Source organism: Triticum aestivum, chromosome 2A (genome assembly GCF_018294505.1).
Source record: "Triticum aestivum cultivar Chinese Spring chromosome 2A, IWGSC CS RefSeq v2.1, whole genome shotgun sequence".
In the NCBI taxonomy this organism is placed as follows: Eukaryota; Viridiplantae; Streptophyta; class Magnoliopsida; order Poales; family Poaceae; genus Triticum; species Triticum aestivum.
In genome coordinates this window covers 92,624,416-92,639,759 of record NC_057797.1, presented here as the reverse complement: position 1 = coordinate 92,639,759, position 15,344 = coordinate 92,624,416, and the positions used below count along the sequence as shown (strand labels likewise).

Here is a 15,344-nt window from a genome sequence, read left to right as displayed (position 1 = left end):
AAAATCGGTACTTTTCAAAACCATGTCATGCATTAACCCAATCAAATCAAATCAAATCAATTCTTACCAAAATCTCAACTCAAGCAAAAACTTTATTTGTCTACCCCTGCCCATGCCAAATCAAATCTTACCAAAATCTCAAATTAATCAATTTTTTTCCTTGCATTTTCCTACCCATACTCAAATCAAATTAATTCCTATCAAAATCTAGAATATTGTGTGTGTGTGTAAGGTGTACATTGGCCAATTTTAGTGTAGAACCACTAGAGTATTTGCGCCTCGTTGCAGCACGGGCAAATAGCTGGTCAGGAGCTAAGTGCCAACACGCCTTAGATTTTAAGTTTGTTTTAAACCTTGAGAATATAGAGAACGGCGCAAATAAATCTTGACGTTCAAATCCTTGAAATCCATATCCTGACCTTATTTATCCCTGTTGTTTTTTACCTTCAGGTCGTATCCAAACACAGGATTCCTACGCGGCTCTGAAAATGACGGGATTAGGGTGAGTTAACCACGTGCATGTATGCTCAAAAAAAAAACTACGTGCATGTGGGCCCATGGTTGCCTGGCTTACTGTGCGGACTACGACCACTGGTTGCGCTCCCTTGGCGTGGACCCACGGAGCTCCGAGGCCTCCCCCGCCTCGGTGATCCAAGGCCTGCGATGTGCGATGCTCGCCAAAGGATCGCCGTCGACCATGCCGCCAGCACAGAGTCCAAGATCGGCGATCTGGTGCTTGGTGGAGCTCGAGGCTGATGACGCCGCCGACACCGACTGCTCGCGCAGCGCGCGGTTCAACCACTGCCTGCGCATTACGACGGCACCGCTGGCCTGCTCCGCGACGCGCTCGACAACCTGCAGGTCAACGTGTACGGCCGGACTTTTGGGCAGTTCACGGCGGCGCTGGTGGCGTCCAAGAGCAGCGAGGACACCCTCAACCCCGGCCAACGCTGTCCCCGTGGCCGCCCACGCCCGTGAGTACGGCTGCATGGCCCACATCGCCGTTCGATTCATTCATGCCGCCGCCGTGTGATCATGGTCGGAGCTCAGCCCCCTTCTTGCGTGCCTCCATGGACCATCGTGTTGTTGCCTGCATGGATTGGATTTCCTCATCGCCATCGCCCATGATTCATTATTGATTACTAGGAGTATTATATATATAATCAAGTGTAGTTGGAAATGTTCTTCTGTCATTTTCGATTGTCCATATTGTAGGCCATGATTTACTATTCGTCAGATAATAAGGCAATAATAACAAGATGAATTTACTGATTACCTCTGTTTTTTTTTCCTTTTTGCGGATGATTACCTCTGTTCTTCTGCCTGTATCAGAAAGAATTTGTGTACAGTCTATTTTATTTAAGGGGAAAAATATTGACTACTGTTTACGATTTGATTGGTGAAACCAGAATAAGTGTTAGCAAACACAATCAGGCATACAAGTTACTGTTATTTGCATGAAATATGTTATGATTAAGTGGCCAAAAAAATCGTGAGAAAAAACATGGATATGTGGCATGCGTCCGAACGCAGCCACTGAAACTGAGATTCAGATGGCAGATGGCGGGGCAGAGCTAGCAAAGGAGCTCAATGGCAGCTGGAGCAGCAGCCGCGGCGCGTCTTCACGTGGCATTTTTAATTTGCAATCCCATCATTTCCCGATGCCATGTCAGCAAATCCAGTCCTAATCCTGGCGTAGGGGCGATTACAACCAGGATCAGAGAGGTTAGGGTATAGACTTCAGGGATTTGAACGCCGGGGTTTATTTGCGTCACGCTCTACATTATCAAGGTTTAAAATAGACTTCACTTGTGTCTAACATTTGGGAAGTAATACCCACTCATAAAACTACCGACACGTCGGGATTAGTCGTCTGCACCAAAGCGCGTGTGGCGACATTTCGAATCCCAACATGACCTACATTTATTTGCAAAAAAAAAAGACACACGACCTGCATTTAGAAAGGAAAGAAACGAAGAGACAAATCAAGATGTGAATAATACGGCGGTCCGTGTTACTTGTCGAAGCGCCAAATCGTTTTCGTGTAAAAGAATTCAGAGGGCGGGCAAACAGGCAGACACGCCATCAGGATGGCTTGGGCGCGCACAATCTTCTGTTTCTTTTTTGTTTGACAATTGGGCGCACACAATCTCCGGTCCTTTTCAGTTCGCATATAAGATTTGACTGAAGTCAAGCCTCGTAAAGTTTAACCAACTTTATAGAAAAAATACCAACATTCACAATCTGAAATCAATATCAATAGATGTGTCATGACTTAAAGTTTCATATTGTATAACTTTAGCTGGCAGATTATGATATTTTTTCTTATAAATACGGTCAAACTTTGTGAAGTTTGACTTTAGAGAATTCTAATATGCAGAGCAAAAAGGACCGGAGGGAGTAAATCACAACCTGTGCATGGAACAACTGGTGCGCCTGGACTGGTCGCGTAGTACGCCGAGCGGCGCGCGGCGACATTTGGAGAAGGATGATGATGAGGATGTGTCGGTGAAACGCCGAGCATCGCGGGTCAAGCCGACGCTCCACCCGAGAGGACGGACCAGATCCACAACAATAGCCTGATGAAACCGCTTTTTGTTCACAAAAAAAGGTCTCTCGAGGCTGCCGGCACCATCATCCATCCCTTTGGGTTTTTTCTTTCTTTCTATTTTTTGATTGACATCACCCATCCACTTGGTTTAATCGACGATGGTCCACCAAGACCGGGCGCAGCGACGGCCCCCCTCTTCATTAACTCCGCCTGCACTTTGTGCGTCAAGGGCTCAAGGCAGGCGGCAGCCGCGCTCACTCCCAATTTCCTAATTCCTCCGCATTAACTAATTGAGCTAATTTCTTCTTCTTCCCCGTCGGTCGTTCACACCCTTTCGTCGAATAATCAAACTCTAAACCCGTTCCTGCTCCATTCCCTTCTCCTTTCTTCTTCCTTAAAAAAACCCGAGCTCGTTCGTGCTCCATTATCTCCCTCACTCTTACTATAAATTAGAGAGAGAGAGAGAGAGGGAGGGAGGGAAGCTGGGAGCGATTCCTGCTGACGCGCCAGCTGAGGTGTGAGGGGCTGTTCGTGCCGTGTGACTCTTCCGTTCCGTTGGGATCCCTCCTCCCTTTTCGCGTGGTCTCTCCCAGAGCTGCCTGTCTTGTGCGGCGCGGGGAAGCAAAATCTCACCTGGGCTCGTCTTCCTCCTCCGCCTCCTGCTCCTGCTCCTGCTCCAACCAGCCGGCCGGCTTTGGGTTCTTCGCCGCCTCGGAGCTCGAATCCGGCCCGCGGGTTCCTGATTTCGTGCCGAGGCTCTCGGCGGCAGATTCGCGCCGGCATTTCGCGGGAACGCTCTTCGCCCAACTCTCCTTTCCGCCATTTCTCGGCGCCGAATCCTGCCCCGGGGCTTCTCTCCCTTCTCCCTCCCCCTCAGCCTAGGGTTCTCCCGGTTTCCCGGAAGCATCCCTTTCGGCAGAGTCCTGGTGCTTTTCTTTTCTTGAAATTAGCAGAGTCTTAGGTGCTGGTATGTACTATTACGAGTTCTTTTCCTTTTTCTTTTCTTTTGCGGGAGTGTTTTGCTGGGTTTGCTGACTGCAGGAATTTGTAATTTTACCTACCAGGATGCGCGACGATTCATCCAACACACATGGCCAGCTGCTGCTGACATCCATGAGGAGACCTCGGCATGTTACTCTGCTGCTGTGCGCGAGCAGGAGGACCAGAACCCGGCCCACGCACTGAATCTTCTTCTGCTACAGACTTTCAGTCACAAAATGGTACCGTACCACCGCTCTGCTTCTGGATTTGGTATTACTACTATTTATTTGTTCATTATTAGTAACTGTATCTCACCATGGATTTGGTACTATTTATTTGTTCATTACTACTAACAGTATCTCACCATGGATTTGGTGCTACTTATTTGTTCAGTATTAGCAACAGCAGTATCTGACCATGGATGGATTTGGTAATAACTTGCAGCACCCATATCCGCTCAAAGGCTCCAAGGGGGCGTCGTTGCCGCCGCGGCCGACCCTCGTCTTCCTCATCGCGCTCTTTGGCCTCTATGTGTGCTACCTCTCCTTCAATCAGATAAGGATGGAGAGCAAGCATGTGGAGGAGAATGGTGCACAAGAACAAGATGAACATGTTTGCGCAAAGCCTTATGTTCCAAGTGAGGAGCTGCCCTACGTGCACTTCCCAAAGCCAAAGGGTTACAGCAGGTAATTTTCCTTTTATAGGATGGACAAACTCTTTATTGGCATCCCCCTGGCGAGTATGCAGATTTTCTGACACATGTTTCTTTCCATAGGGCGGAATGCTCGTGTAATCCTGTTCGGTTCTTTGTGATCGTGTCGATGCAAAGATCGGGAAGTGGATGGTTCGAGACACTGCTAAACAGCCACCCTAACATCAGCTCGAACGGCGAAATATTCAACAGAGTGGATAGAAGACAAAATATATCGTCCATCGTACAAACACTCGACAAACTGTATGACTTGGACTGGCTCACAAGTGCAGCAAAGAATGAGTGCACGGCTGCATTTGGATTCAAGTGGATGCTAAATCAGGTATTTAAACCTCATCTGTTTTCTCGGTCCATGTTTGGAGGTTCAGCATTTCTTCGGTAGTTTGGCTGCTTTGTTATCCGTGATTTCAGAAATTGTACACTTTGAAGCTGTGCCTTGCCATAGTTATTTATATTGCAATCTAGTCTATTTATTGTGGATAGAAATATGGAGAGCAAACTGGCCTTATGATCTGGTTTGCTTGCCAAAGGTTCAGATAATGTTGAAACTGCAGTTAAGAGTTTTGAAGTGTACCACACCATAACATGCCTGCATTTCTCAGATGTCAGTGCTATGTCAGGTCACGTTAATGATACCAAACTTTTCTAAAAGCCAGGTTGGTCAATCATGATTATTGATGTTGATGTTTGTATTGTTCAGTGTACCGTTAGCATTAACAACATTATGCCTAGTGATAACAAGTGAAAAAAATATTTCTATGTCATTAACTGCTATGGTTGTGTTTTCCAGGGTTTTATGGACCATCATGATGAAATACTTAGTTATTTGAACAAGAAGGGTGTCTCAGTGATATTTCTCTTCAGGAGAAATACATTGCGCAGGCTTATCTCTGTGTTGGCCAACAACTATGACAGAGATGCAAAGCAGCTGAATGGAACCCATAAATCTCACGTTCACTCGGAAGAAGAGGTATCGTCGATGCACAGAGAATTCCAGTAAATTTACTGCAGTGACTTTGCTCTGTTCCCTCACGTTTTTTCGCATAAATGCGAGGCACTTGTTTTCTTACCCTGGTTCTGAAACCATACAGCTAAACTACCTCTTTGCTGACATGGGGCTCTGAAATGCTAAAATCCTAAAACTAACTTTGAACTTCTGGTCAAACTTTAATCTTCTGCTTTTGCATTTAAGAAAGATTGTAACGCCATTGTCGATAATATCTGGAATGAGCAGAATAAAATGTTAAACCGGTGCACACTGATGCACTTCCTCTCTCTTTCGAACAACCATCATAACTGACTTTTCATTTGCAACCTGTTGGTCATACTAGCTGGTGCTTTCATCTGATAAGTCTATTTTGTTCTCTGCCAGGCCGAGATACTCGCAAAATTCAAACCAGAACTGGACGTGTCAACCCTGGTTTCAAACATCAGGGACGTCGAGAAGTACATGGGAGACTGCTTGGACAGCTTCAACACGACACGGCGCATGATCCTCTACTACGAGGACATAATCAGAAACAGAAATGTACTGGAGTAGAACTCATTTGGATGCCCTAACGAAGTATTGATAGAGTATGGTTTACCTTAATAGCACGTCTCTGCCTCTGTGTGTGCAGGTATTGTTCCAGGTGCAGGAATTCCTCGGTGTTCCGGTGAGGAAACTGGTGAGCAGGCAGGTGAAGATCCATACGCGCCCGCTTCCGGATCTTGTCAGGAACTGGGAGGATGTGAACAGCAGACTCAACAGGACAGAGTACGCGCGTTTCCTCGATGGCGCAGATTACGTGAAGTGATGCGTTCGGGATTCTGATGTAGGTTCAAGATCATTTGCAAGGGACTCTTCAGACCACAGAGTAGTGGAAGTCTGTAGACCTGTAGTCTCCAGAGGGTTGATTATGTTGTACAATGAGGTAGTTAAAGTGCATGAAGCTTAGAGATCGATATGGAAATAATAGGGCAAAATGTACAGGTTTTAGGCGTTCATTACTTTCAGACCACACAGAGTAGCTCAAAATTGTTGGCATCTGGTGATGGTGTATTCTTTGGTTTTCTTCAGCTACATTTCTTTCCCTTTTTTTATGCTTTCTATGGACAAATCTGTGAGCTACGAAGTAACTCACTATTTGAAATCAAATTTGGATAATACATTATTGAAAAGAGTTATTGAAAACAAATGTGTATATTTCTCAGTACAAAGGCTTTAGGATGTGTTTGGTTTTAAGCCAAAAAAAAGTTTGCCTTGCCAAATATTTAACTAGCCAAAATATTGGTTTAGTTTTGGTAATGTTACCCAGCGAACATCAGCTGGGAGAGCGGTGGTAAGCGAACGCTATTCAATGGCAGTTTGGTTGTGCACAATGAGTTATTGGCCAAAGTTTTGGTCATGAAACAAAATTTGGTAGGGTAAACTTTGGCCACCATCCAAACAAAGCTGCCAGTCCATTGTTCATCCTTGAAATCGACAAAATTTCACTGAAAATGATGGACACGTGTCCCAAGAGTTTACAGTTTGTACACAGAAAAACGCTGCGGATCCACACCGGATTAACTCCTGCAAAATCCTTGTACAAGAAGAGCAAACGCTAGCAAGAACATGTTACACGTAACAGCTACAACATCATTAGGCTCAAACGACAGGTAATGGCGTGCTTGGATCACAATCTTCGACCCTATTGACGCCTTCGCTTGATTCTCTCGAGAGCACCCAGCTGTTGCTCGTTGTTCTCTTGAGCACTAGAGCTTTCCTCCCTGCTCTCTGCGGCTCTCTTGCCGAGCTCGCCAAACACGGCTTCAGGGACAGCCCGCTCCGCGATCTGGACATCGTCCTCCTCGTCGCTCTCTTCGTCGGGCAGCTCGATGTCCTCGTTGTTAGCAGCAGCCTGTTGCGTGCTGCTCTCGGCCCGTGCCTCTACTCCGGCACTAACAAAGTTCATCATTCTGTTTGCAGGAGTCGTACTGGTGCTTGGAGCCGCTGCTGGCGCCGGGGATGGTCCAGAAGCTAGCTGCCTTTCTAAGGCGGCCATCTCATCCTGCGGGACACCGGCACGCGTCAGAGTGTCGACCGCCTCATCCATGTTTAGCCTCTGGTCCCTTTGCATCAGGTACTCCGGAAGGATGAAATGAGTCTGCACATGGCACAAGTACAGCGTCAGTTTACAACGCAAGGATGTTCATTGATGCCAAACTGTCTATAGAGTTGATCCAAGTGACATACCTGACTGCGGCTAGCGGCCACTGTACGCTTGATGCGAAGCATCTCCCTGAATGTATCTTCATTACCATGTTGGATCTCAAAGTCGTTCCATTTTTTCCAGAACTCTGGGTGAGAATTTGGATCAGCATAGTTGGAGGCGTGGATATAAATAGCCCGGGAACGGTCGATTTCTCCAAGATTTCTTTCAAGTTCCGCAAACTTCATGCACATCACCATAACATCTTTGTCTGGGAGACCAGATTCTATAGCTTGCTGCAAAGATGCCAAGAAAGCCAGGAATAAAGTTAGTACATGTATTACCACTAAAACATCTGTCAGCATTGTGGGAGCAGGCAGGCTAAATCTAGAGTGTGAAATGTAGAGAAAATAACAACTGAACTTTTTTATACACAAATTTGGCCATTAGAGGGAGCATAGAAGATTCATGTGTTATGAACTATTGCAACTAATCAGCAAGAAACAAGATTAAGAAGCTGGGTCACTATAAATCTATTCCATTTGCCATGCCAGAAATCCACAAAAAATGGATCTCGGAACAAGGACTTGAAAATGCCAATCCAGAAGCAACATTATAAAGCAAGAACGGAAAACCAGAGACAAACCAAGATAATACACTTACCTCGTATATTTGTCTGGTCCTTGGAACACCAAAAAGTTCAGCAGCACGTGCAATGTATATTTCATACATACTCATCTTTTCAGTGTTGGGAACAGCCCTTACAGCTTCATCATATACATTCATGGCACGTTTTGCGAGGCCGTAGTCTTCCTCCAGTTTAGCATATTGCAAATACAAGGCCTTCTTTTCGTGCGGCGGAGCCTGAGCCAAAGAAGCAAAATGTAAGTAACAAGACAATTTATGGAACATAATATTTTAGATGAGTATGTGATGCAAGAAAAGAACAGGTAAGAATGGTTTCTGTCTAAATAAGCAAGCAAGTGCACATATAATCGCATAACAAGAAGCGGCAACAGAAGGTTCTGAGAGAAAACAGGAAATCAACAAGTGCAAATATAGCAAAGTACAAGCAACAATGATATCACATCACAAGAATTATTATGACCTTGTTCTTAAGAAGCGAAGCAAAGACAGAATTTGTGATCAGATAAAAAAAAGGGCAGCCCGGTGCATGTAGCTCCCGCTTGCACACGATCCGGGGAAGGGTCCGACCACTTTGGGTCTTCTGTATGCAGCCTTTCCCTGCATTTCTGCAAGAGGCTGTTTCCAGGACTCAACCCGTGACCTGGTCACAAGGCAACAGCGTTACCGCTGCGCCAAGGCTCCCCTTCAGAATTTGTGATCAGATCACCAGTTTAGAAACGTAATTTGACACATGCAAGTTGGTAACAGTTCTAGTTACAAACAGTAGGAAAAATGTTTTAAATCATGATGATGCTTCATGTTTTCATATGAAACTGTGATATGTTTCGATTTTCATATGAAACTCTGATATGACGACATATGAATTAAAAATCACGCAACTTAGAATTAGACAGGCCCTAAAAAAATCTGCTGGGGGAATAGTTATTGGTATTTTTTATCCTACTAGGTGGTAACTGACGACAATTGACAGGGAAAAAGTTTTAAATCATGAAGCTTTGTGTTTTCATATGAAACTGTGATATGTTTTGATTTTGCATCCCTGAGGTCGCCAAACTGATTTGATCTTAAGTATGTGGAAACAACCATTCTTTTTTTTTTCAAATACATCAAAAAAAAAAAACAAGACCATTCAGGACACCTTTAGAGGCATATTTTTATAGAAGTCTCTAAGCATCATGCACCACTAGGCCTCGAGCACGAGTGGGCTACTCCTTGCGAGCCTAGCCAACAGGGTGATACCTTGTTCTAAAAATCGAGAATGGATGTTTTTAAAAGTTCTATGTGCATGAATATTTTAAAATATGAGATGGACAATATATATATATATGAACGTGTACATGGTAGTTGACACTACACAATAGTACTTCGCCTAATCATAAAACTGACATGGTAGAATTTGAGTCATTTACCAATGGAAATGCATGATCACCCCTAGGTAAGGAGATTTGTGGGCTATATATATAGGCTCAAATGGAAATTCTAACTTGTTTGGTGTGTGTTTGGCAGCATAAGTAGACCGATGACAAAATTCAAGGGACAAGATAATTTATTTACCTTTTCGACAGCTTCCGTGAACAGCTCTCTTGCCCGCTCTAACTTGCTTCGCTGGTACCGCTTTACAAACTTTGTGAGGTAGGTCACCCAAATATCCTTAACATGGGGATACTTGAATATTTTTACACCTCTTTCATACACTTTAAATGCATCTTCGAAATACTTGTTCTCCTGCAGAGGAAGAAAATAGTAAACAACCATTGCAGATCAATTGGACAAGTCTACTTGAAACTTCAAAAGTATGTACTTTGAGCAAAGATCCTACCTCAAGAAGAAATGCGTAATTAAGAATTATTTGAGGAGTGGCAATTCTTAAATCTAATATTCTCTCATAAACAGCACGGGTTGTTTCCAACGACCCAAGGCTCTCCTCCAGGTCAACATAGATACTCCATAATTTCAGAGATTTATGTAATTTCAGCTGGACCGGCTCGTCACCCTCCGCAGCAGCTGAAAATGTAAATCGTCAGCAAAAATGGTTTGCCAAATATACAAGAAATCAACACAACTGAGCAAAATAAATTATACCTCGCCTCTTCACCTCAACAGAGGGCTCTGCTGTGGCTAACCTCATCAGCTCAATTGCCTTGTCAAAATGTTGGTTGCGGAGCTCCATTTCGGCCCATTCACACCAAATAGTAGCCAAGTGGTCCACTGCTTTATAGTTCACTTGTGTGGCCTTTTTAAAGATATCTTCAGCACTATCTAAGCGGTTATGTTTCTCATACATCTTTGCAAATGCCACCCATAGAGTATGAGGTTTCCCAACTGCCTTCATTGGGTCCACAGTTTTCACAGCCTCGACATATGTCGCTACTTGCTTTGCGGGATCCTTGTCAAAAAGTTTAACTCTCCTGCACATATTATTGCACTGTTAGACAATTCAGTCAAGTTGGAGACCACCTAAAATGCATACTAGGCTGAGAAGTAAAAGAAAAACTAGACAGGGTAATTTCACATTCCATGGCTTCAACTAACTTTAAATAAGATTTGAGAGTCGCTACCACTAAGCAATTAGGAACTTGTCCTTGAGAATAAATGCAATGGATGGATTGATTTATATTCAATATTAGTGGCTTAATGTAAGTCAAGCAGAACCGATTGATAAATCAAGGTGCTATATCAAGTCTCACCTGTGCCACTCCTCCACATTATGTGGATTCTGTCTCAACAGGACACTGCTAAGGAGCTCTGGTCTGCGATCCAATAGCCGCTCAAACCTTGCCAGCCTCAAATCAGTGTCATCTTCATCATTCAACCAACACGCTGCAAGTTCCTTCTCTAGCTTCTCCACCTTATTCTTCTTGCCCCCTTTCTCACCCTCGTCGCTCCCCGCAGCCCCATCCTCTTCAGCTGCCTCCAGCTTTGCCGCAAGCATACTCTGCTCAAATTGTGTATAAGCCTCAAACACCACACTGAACTCCTGCACTGTCATCACTGAAGAAACCCCCTCCTCGAAGACGTCCCTTGCTTTCTCATAGAGGGTCCTCCTGACATAGTAATCAGCGAGCGAGGTCCACAACTTGCCAACCTCGTCGGTGAACTTGCGTATCCCGCCCCGCAGTATGGCATCCACCTTGAGCCCTGCGACCTCATCAGCATGCTTAGTGAGGATATCGCAGAGCTCGAGCCAGAGCTGGTGCCTGGTCTTCCCCTTGACAGAGCGGAAGCCATCGTCGTTGAGCACGGAGGCCAGGCGGTCGGCTGCCTCCTGCCAGCGTTCGGCCGAGACGAGGAACTCAATGAAGTCCTCGGCGTGGGAGGGGTCGAACTGGAGGTAGCGCCGGAAGACGCGGAAGGACGTCTCGACGGGGCAGGCCGGGAGCGAGGCGAGGCGCAGGTAGAGCGGCCAGATGCGATCGTGCTGCGTGACGGGCAGCGCGCGGAGGGCGCGGTCGAAGTTGCGGCGGCCGCGGGTGAGCAGGCGCTGGTCGAGCAGCGAGGTGAGGTAGAGGACCCAGACGCGCGGCATCTTGTGCATGGTGGCGAGCGCCCGCTCGAAGGTGTTGTTGAGGGAGGCGTAGGCCGGGTGGGAGATTGGGTGCGGGCGCACGTGGTCGAGGCGCTCGCGGAGGTAGGCGTGCCAGAGCTTGTAGCTCCCCGGAAGCGCCTTGAGCGCGCGCTCGTAGATGACGGCGCGCTTGGCGAAGGGCGCGGCTGCGCGGGCGACGAGGTAGCGCCACCACCCCTTGAGCTTGAAGGGCTCCCGCAGGATCTCCTCCTCGTAGGGCAGGTCGTCCTCCGTCGGGTAGAGGTCCGGCGAGATCCCGGCGAACGGGAGCGCGGCCGCCTTCGCCGGCGGCGCCAGCGCCACCTCCGCCGGACCCGCGGCGGCCGACGGCATCGTCGCGGCGAGTCGGCTTCGGCACCCGATTCGCTAGGGTTTAGGATTTGGGGGCGAGACGATGCGGGCGGAGGAGAGAATTGCAGCGAGCGAGACGACGGCCGGGTGGAGAGGCTGCGTGTACGTACCAGGCCGGCGCGGGCTCTCGGTGCCTCTTTGTTTGTCGTTTCGGGCCCGTTGGACTCTGTGTGGGCGGGGGATGGACTCGTCTCCCGAGGCGGCGCCTACTGCAGCGGGTTGGGCCGAGCTGCACAGAACAACCGGCGTCGCCGAGTTTTTTTTTTTCACAAACACTACTTTTAGAATAATTCTTGCCCTGTCAAAATTATGAAACGGAGGGACTATAGTGTTTATAATAAGCATGTATAATGTGTCGTGGTGTTCTCGCGGGATGAGTAGGGTCACGGCAGATGCCAGGGGGTGGTTTTGAGGTGAGGGCAAGGCTGCAGTGGAGATCCGGGACGGGTATTGGGTAATAGTACGCGGCATAGTGGCCGGAAACGGGGAACGGTAGGCCGTCCCTCGATCCCGATTCATCGACCCGGAATCGGATTTGGGAACGAGGTCGGATTCGGTACAATTCGATGAAGATTCAGCGTCCCCGCAGCCTGCTCCTCGATTCAGGTTCAAGGATCCAACAACCAAAACGCGAGGCATAATTTACTCACGCCGGCGTTTCTTTTCTCAAGGACTCCTCGTTCTTCCTCCAGTCCATTAGTTGCAAGGGATTCATTAACAACAAGGAATTATGACCGTCAGGGAGTCGTCGTTCTTCAGGAACTGCGTTCGTCGACCCATGGTACCGTACCGGGTCCATCGTACCCAAACGGATTGGATCGCGTCCCCGCTATAAAAAAATCATTCGAGAGATGTATACCCTCGTTGTACCCTATTTTTTTCAGCCACCGACTCCCGTCCCTCGTTCCCGTTCCTTGTTCCCACCGTACCGGAAACATGGCAACTATGGTACACGGTGGTTTACCCAGATTCGGAGCCCTCATGTGAAGATAACACCCTTACTCTTGCATGTCTGATAATTTATGCAGTGTATGTAGCGGTAGAGAGTTGCTCCTGGAGCTGTATCAGATAAGGCAGAAGAGAGATATATGCTCATCTATTTGTGGAGTCCGTGAGTGTATGGCGTTGGAGCCTTTGTGGCTTGTGACCAAGTGAGCCCGTGAGTGGATGGATGTTGTGGAATGACTTCTTCTCCAGGGAAAGTATCCTGTATTCCAATGGAATGGGTGCTCCAGCTGCACCATACACACCAGAGCCGCTAGATACACAATATAGGCCAAGATGGAACCCAAACTCCCCACCCTTCGAATTTTGCAAAAAGATCACCATGTAAGTACAGAATACCTGTAACATTTCGATCACATGTCATCATGTGCTGCTCACAGTTTGGAATAGAAAGAGCACGACTGTACTATGGTTTGGCTCAGGTGTGCCTGGACCGTTGACATGTTTCAATGTACTAGAAGACGTCCTAATGTAGCATCCGTGGTACAGGTTTCGTTTCCAAGCATTTTCTGAAAATTGCACCATTGAGTATCAATCTTAACTAAATGTGTAATTTCTGTCCAGCATGTGTACTAACTTTGTCTCCAAACAAAATGAAAAGATCTGTTCCAGTATAGACATATACAAATGTTATATAAAGAAAGTTAATGTACAAAGCTTTGCATCAGCATGACACTTCATAAGGTTAGCTTTATGGATAATATTCAGCATTTTTTTCAGATACTCCTTTGTTGGCTTTCCAATCTAAATGATTCCAAACCTCAACTCCTATATGACCAGGAGCGTGTGTAACATCAAACAAAAATTGCCACTGGCTGCTAGGATAGCACTACCTTCAAAAAACTTAAACTGATATCCACACACACAAAAAGAACTTGAACTCCAGAATTGACACTTGGAGCAACGATTGTCATTAACTCCATCCTTCCCTGCTCGGTGCAGAAAAAGTGTTAGACATTACATTTAGCACAACAAAGAGTTAGGTTCTCATGAGAGCTGTAGCACATCAAGGTCTAAATAAAACAACAATCCCATGCTAAAGCAGCGAAGAATGAAAATGTGTATGGAATGCATTGGCATTTATGTGTACTAAGAAAAGAGTGTTTGTGAAAAATGGTCCTGAGTACAGCAACATAATTTAGGATGTCTTTTATGCCATGGAGGCATGGACACATAGCGTGATAGCACCAAAAAGGCAAATCTGTAGGAATGTAATGACATTTTGTCACCACTAGCCTGTAGGAACATATTGCAGGTGTTAATGAATCTCAATCTTTTGCCTTCAAGTAGAATCTCACTCTTGTGCCAACAACCACTTCACGCTCAGGGCTTGAACAGGTAGATAAAATTACTTGGTACTCGTCAACTAATATACACTGTCAGACCATATATAGCTGAAATTTTCTTATACACAATTGCTAGAATATATAGTATATGCAAAATATAGCAATTTCGTTGATTAATTTTGCGCCGCGCACTCCTATACAGAGAGATATAAACATATTCTACTCAAGATAGGATTGGCTACAACCTACAACTCACAAAATCAGCATAAAGGGAACAATGGATTAGATACAAAATACATAATAATGACACAAATCAGTAACATCCAAAAGCATACCTGAAGGCTGGGAGTTCTCTTCTCTGGCGACGGCAGATGGCGCAGCTGGCCGCTGTGTATGGCTGTGGAGGGGGTTGCGCAGACTTGGATAAGGGCTGGGCAGGGGTGGGGCTAGTTGTCCGCTGGAAGTGCTGCCGCAGCCCACGGCGAGGTCCGCCGATGCCCAAGCCTGTTCGTGTTCTTTCTGATCCAAACCGGGAATAAGCACAGCTAAGTGGCGTGGACACTACAGCTATTCTTAGCTTACGTGGGGCTTTTTTACAAAATTTGAAGGGTGGGGGGTTCGCGTTCCATCTTGTTCCTGTATTTTGTATCTAACGGCTCTGCTGTGGACGGTGCAGCCGGAGCACCCAATTCACTGGAGTACAGGATACTTTCCCTTCTTCTCCAAGGGAGTTGCCCCCTGGGTCACTTTACACTAGTGCCCAGGGACAAGTAGTAATATACATGACGGCGAGTATGACGAGTGAATAGTGTATGCTTTATCAACAATAGTAGTTACGGCATGGCCGCGGTATGGCTGTCTTGTTCGTGTCAGGCCGATGTTGCAGTTGACCACGCGTAGCGGGTTGGCTGGAGCAGTCAGACAAAGAGCCGACTGGAGCAGCCGGGTGGCGAGCCGGCTGGAGCAGCCGGGCAACCGGACCAAGGGGCGCTGGCCGCCCCGATGTTTGGAAGCGTCGTTTGCCGTCTTGGGCCTACCCGGGGTCATCCTGCCAACATAATGCATTTAGAAG

General features: G+C 46.6%; 2 protein-coding genes across 3 annotated transcripts; one reads left to right on the top strand and one right to left on the bottom strand.

The window, feature by feature from the left end:
• Positions 1-2,885: 2,885 nt before the first annotated feature.
• LOC123187746 (nodulation protein H) lies at positions 2,886-6,306 on the top strand. Of its 2 annotated transcripts, XM_044599670.1 has the most exons (7): positions 2,886-3,518; positions 3,616-3,771; positions 3,977-4,218; positions 4,308-4,566; positions 5,035-5,214; positions 5,617-5,772; positions 5,864-6,306. In XM_044599670.1, exons 2-7 carry the CDS (start codon positions 3,769-3,771, stop codon positions 6,038-6,040), a joined length of 1,017 nt encoding a protein of 338 aa, XP_044455605.1. In that variant the 5' UTR covers positions 2,886-3,518; positions 3,616-3,768; the 3' UTR covers positions 6,041-6,306. The 2 variants fall into 2 exon arrangements, with proteins under 2 accessions (XP_044455605.1, XP_044455604.1); XM_044599669.1 differs by lacking the exons at positions 2,886-3,518; positions 3,616-3,771 and having other exon boundaries at positions 3,935-4,218.
• A 383-nt stretch (positions 6,307-6,689) lies between these two features.
• On the bottom strand, positions 6,690-12,087 carry LOC123187745 (pre-mRNA-splicing factor SYF1). The gene is made up of 7 exons (XM_044599668.1): positions 10,753-12,087; positions 10,148-10,473; positions 9,885-10,069; positions 9,620-9,790; positions 8,081-8,281; positions 7,462-7,713; positions 6,690-7,372 (listed from the first exon to the last, which is right to left on the bottom strand). Exons 1-7 carry the CDS (start codon positions 11,961-11,963, stop codon positions 6,917-6,919), a joined length of 2,802 nt encoding a protein of 933 aa, XP_044455603.1. The 5' UTR covers positions 11,964-12,087; the 3' UTR covers positions 6,690-6,916.
• Positions 12,088-15,344: the final 3,257 nt, after the last annotated feature.